At 34.2% G+C, this 4,005-nt stretch overlaps 1 protein-coding gene across 1 annotated transcript; it reads left to right on the top strand.

The window, feature by feature from the left end:
• Positions 1–750: 750 nt before the first annotated feature.
• On the top strand, positions 751–2,361 carry LOC135741146 (uncharacterized). Its single transcript, XM_065259792.1, has 5 exons — positions 751–855; positions 940–1,269; positions 1,430–1,567; positions 1,976–2,106; positions 2,254–2,361. The coding sequence occupies exons 1-5, from the start codon at positions 777–779 to the stop codon at positions 2,359–2,361; spliced, it is 786 nt and encodes a 261-aa protein (XP_065115864.1). The 5' UTR covers positions 751–776.
• Positions 2,362–4,005: the final 1,644 nt, after the last annotated feature.

Below are 4,005 nucleotides of genomic sequence, written 5' to 3'. Positions count from 1 at the left end.
ATCAAAAGACACAGGGAAAACAATAAAAGACATAACTTACATCGCATACAGAAGAAGTTAATAAAAACAAATGGGTAAATTAGGACACAATGCCGCAATGTCATTTTAAGTTAAGCCTCAGGAATTTGTTTGTGCTTAAAATTAGTGCGCTCAAAATTTTCCACTTTCCACGCAGATGTACGTGACACACAGTTTCTAGTCTATGTCTTTAAGGTGCTTCCTGTACCTGTTGATATAAGTGAGGCTCAGAAAGCTCACTCACACAAATACAAACTAGAGAAGAGTAACAAACTTGCAGTAGTACTGCTTTAAACTGCTAGGCTGCTTTTAATTTCAAAACTATAAATGGCATTCAAATGGCACGTCTTAAAATCTCATTTTAAAAATACTTTGAGCAGTTGCATGCCTTTTTTGGTGATCCTGGATCATGTAAACTGTCAAGATGTTTTAGATGCTGAGATATATAATCAGACAGTGATCTGTTAAAAGATTATTGAACAACTAGGGGATCTCAAACCTGCAAATTTTTTTTTTTAAAGATAAATAGTGACAATATTAGTAGTTGGGTACTTAAAATATTAAAATATTAGCAAGATCAAAGGTTACATGGATTTGTTTTGCATTTATTGCTTGAAATTATTAAATTGATTATACAAATGCTGTATCTGTAGGCATTCTGAATATGAGAGTAACCTTTGGTCAGAAAAAAACTGACTTCCTTTACATTACACGGACAGTCTTTGAGTCTTTCAGACGTCTGCAGCAGTTCATCTTAAATGCTGTGTGAAAGAAGCGGTTTTCATATTCATCTGTTTGAGCCAAACATCAACATGAGGATTATTCAGCTGCAGCTTTGTAAGTTTATTACAGGTTATATATTTTAATGTTTTTGTAATCTAAAGGTATTTAATTTACTTTTTCTGTATTTTTCTCTTGTAGATGTGTTTATGTGGTGTCAAGCTGCAGTGACTTTAGATCAACTCACAGATTTGGGCCAAAATGTGACTATAAACTGTGATCTGGACTCAAATGATGTTTATTGGATTTTACTGAAACAATCAGATTCTCCTACAGTGATACTGCGCTCATTCTCAAACTCACCATTACCTCTTTACTTAAATAAAAAGTTTAAAAATAAATATTCAGTACAATCTAAACACCGTCTGGTGATATATAATATTACTGTAGATGAGTTAGGAGTTTATTACTGCATGAACACAGGCGCAGGATCTCCAAAACTCAGTAACAGCACAAGACTGCACATCATTGGTAAGCACATTTGCTCATTTATTGATCTAAACATATTAATACATGTGATTATTAACATTAGTGATTCACTTCTTTAGTTTTTTACTGACTTATAACAGACATACCTAAGGATCTTATTGGTTTATATTGTGCTCAAATCTTTAAAAAAATATTTTTACAGAGCCAACTCAACCGACTGAGTTAACTGAATGTAATAATCACACACATGACCCAGTGACCGAGCAAAACTGTACAGAATGGAAGATGTTCAGCCTTATATCTGCTCTGTTAATTTGTGTTTTGATCATTACAGTCATAGGTGAGTACTTATACAGTAATATAAAGTTGTTGTAATTAAGTAAAAAACATTTATTCATGGTTTTGGCTATTGGGTATTTATCTTTTTATAATACATTTATTTATATAAATAATTTGATTTAAGAAAGGATAATAACCTTAAACTGGTATGATATGACAGCTTTTGAATTTTCTTTATTTTTATGAATTTATGGAGGTCATATTTGAGAGCCTACAGTACATGGAAATTTTATACTTTTAATTATTCAACAATCAATTGTAAAATAACTAAGGAAATTATTACAATTATGAAAAGCAATAAAAACTAAATACAGTTTTCTTCATACATAAAATTATATAATTTATAAAGGTCATGCACATGTTATGGTTTTACAACAATATAATAAACATTTCTGTGTATTATTTTTAGGACTAATAAAAGTTTGTGTTACTAAAAATGGATGTTGGATCAGATCTGAAAACAGTTCAGGACAACTTCATAACACCGATCAACAGCAGACACAAGTAACAGAACAGCCTCAAGACCCAGACCAACTACAGGTAAAAGCATTAAAATCATTACAGAAATTATTGATAATTAGTGTAAATTATTACACCACCAATGCGCTGTGAGAAGGATTACTGTATGAAATTTAAATAAATAATCGACAGCTGAATTTTAGTAATGATTCCTTGTTGATCTTTCAGTATGCGACGATGGACTTTTCTAAACTGCGTAAAAATGTTCGTCCAAGCAAAGACAACAGAACATATTCTGCTCTAAAGCTGACAAGATCAAGAGCACAAGAATATTAATGAGCTCATATTTATCTTGAACAGTACAGGCAGGGCCGGCGCTAGCTATAGGCAGAGTAGGCAAATGCCTAGGGCCTCAAGCTTGGAGGGGGGGGGCTCCATCACTGCTAAATCCATGTGCGCTAGTCCGACAGCAATAAATACAGTTTTAAGGTGAGTTCGAATTTATGCGTCGCCGCCGCCTTAAGAACTGCAGGCGTTTGACATCAAAGTAACGCGAGAACGATTGATAGGCAAACTTTCTCGATTCGCTCTCGCGGTGCTTTGATATCATCCACCTGTCGGTTCTTGCAGCGCCTCATGAAGTTAAAGAAGCCTAGATGAACGGCATTCAAATCTCTGCAGCTGACACACTTTGAGTGACGCTGAAAGCGGCTATTACGTAATTTTCCTGCTTAGCAAAAGTGGGATGCAAAGACAGTTCAGCGCATGAAGCAGGTATATTAAAATAATGCATTTAAAAAATAATCTTAGCTTTGTTCTGTTTATCAACATCATTTCAGGACAAATCAAACTTGAGCGCTGCAGACTCTGTTTAGACATTTTGAATGTGTGTGCACGATAGCATCGCGTGGGGAGCTGACTATCAAAAAAAGTCAAGTTAAAAAAGTTTGTATTTAAAGTCAAACAGCAAACAAAACTGGCTTTATTATGGATATTTAAGGTATAAAAAGGTATTGAAAAACATATGAATATATCCATAGTCTAATAGATAACTTTATACTGTAGGCCTATATTGGTTCAGTAAGGGGCTGATCACACAAAACGCGTTTATGGCAGTTGTAGGCGCCTTTTTTTGAATGATATTCTATGGGCAGGGAGCGTTTGCGCGCTGTTTATGCGCGCCGAATGCCTTGCGGTTTTTGCCGCCGGCCGCAGCACGAGCTTTTGAAGGAGCGCTGAGTGGAAAAGCGCCCAACGTCGAATGAGGGGAGAGGCGGGCCTTTCGTTGTGGTGACGGAGGTTTACAGTTGCTTTGATTTCTTACAGGGTAGAAAAACACTTTCTCAGATTATTCTGAAAATTAGAGGGGTGTGAGAGGCCTCCAACATAAATTTTGCCTAGGGCCTCCAAATATCTAGAACCGGCCCTGAGTACAGGATTATAAATGGTTACTTTGTTGTAATTTTTTTTTACATTTTAATTCATTTAAAGTATTGAGATTTTTAAATTAGCATTTGTTATTTTTCAGTTGCTGAATAGACACAGCAGAGCTTTTAAGTACATATGTATAATCCAGTTGAATAGAGATTTTCAACATAAACCATAATTTTTTCTTTATTTTACTGTAAAATTAAATGTATTTTTTGTAACATTTATTACAGTTTGTAATCGTATATGTCAAGGGTTTTTAGAGTTAGCCAATTAACAGGTATTTAATGTAGCAGTTTTACATAGTTTTTATTAAAATTACAAATATTTTGTACATTTGAACAATTAATCATAACATGCGGCAACATTGCCTACAAGACTGTTATTAAACCAAATTAAATTTTGTTTAGATTTAGCAAAATGTTTTGCATATAGTGTCTCATTTGATATCACTCTATGTTGTTGGAGTAATATAGGGGTGGTTTCCCAGACAGGGATTAGTTTAAGCCAGGACTAGGCCTTAGTTTACTTAGGAAATATAACTAGTTTTAA

This window comes from Paramisgurnus dabryanus, chromosome 24, assembly GCF_030506205.2.
Source record: "Paramisgurnus dabryanus chromosome 24, PD_genome_1.1, whole genome shotgun sequence".
Lineage (NCBI taxonomy): Eukaryota > Metazoa > Chordata > Actinopteri > Cypriniformes > Cobitidae > Paramisgurnus > Paramisgurnus dabryanus.
Note: the sequence above shows the minus strand (reverse complement) of the source record. Positions and strands in the feature narration are given on the sequence as shown.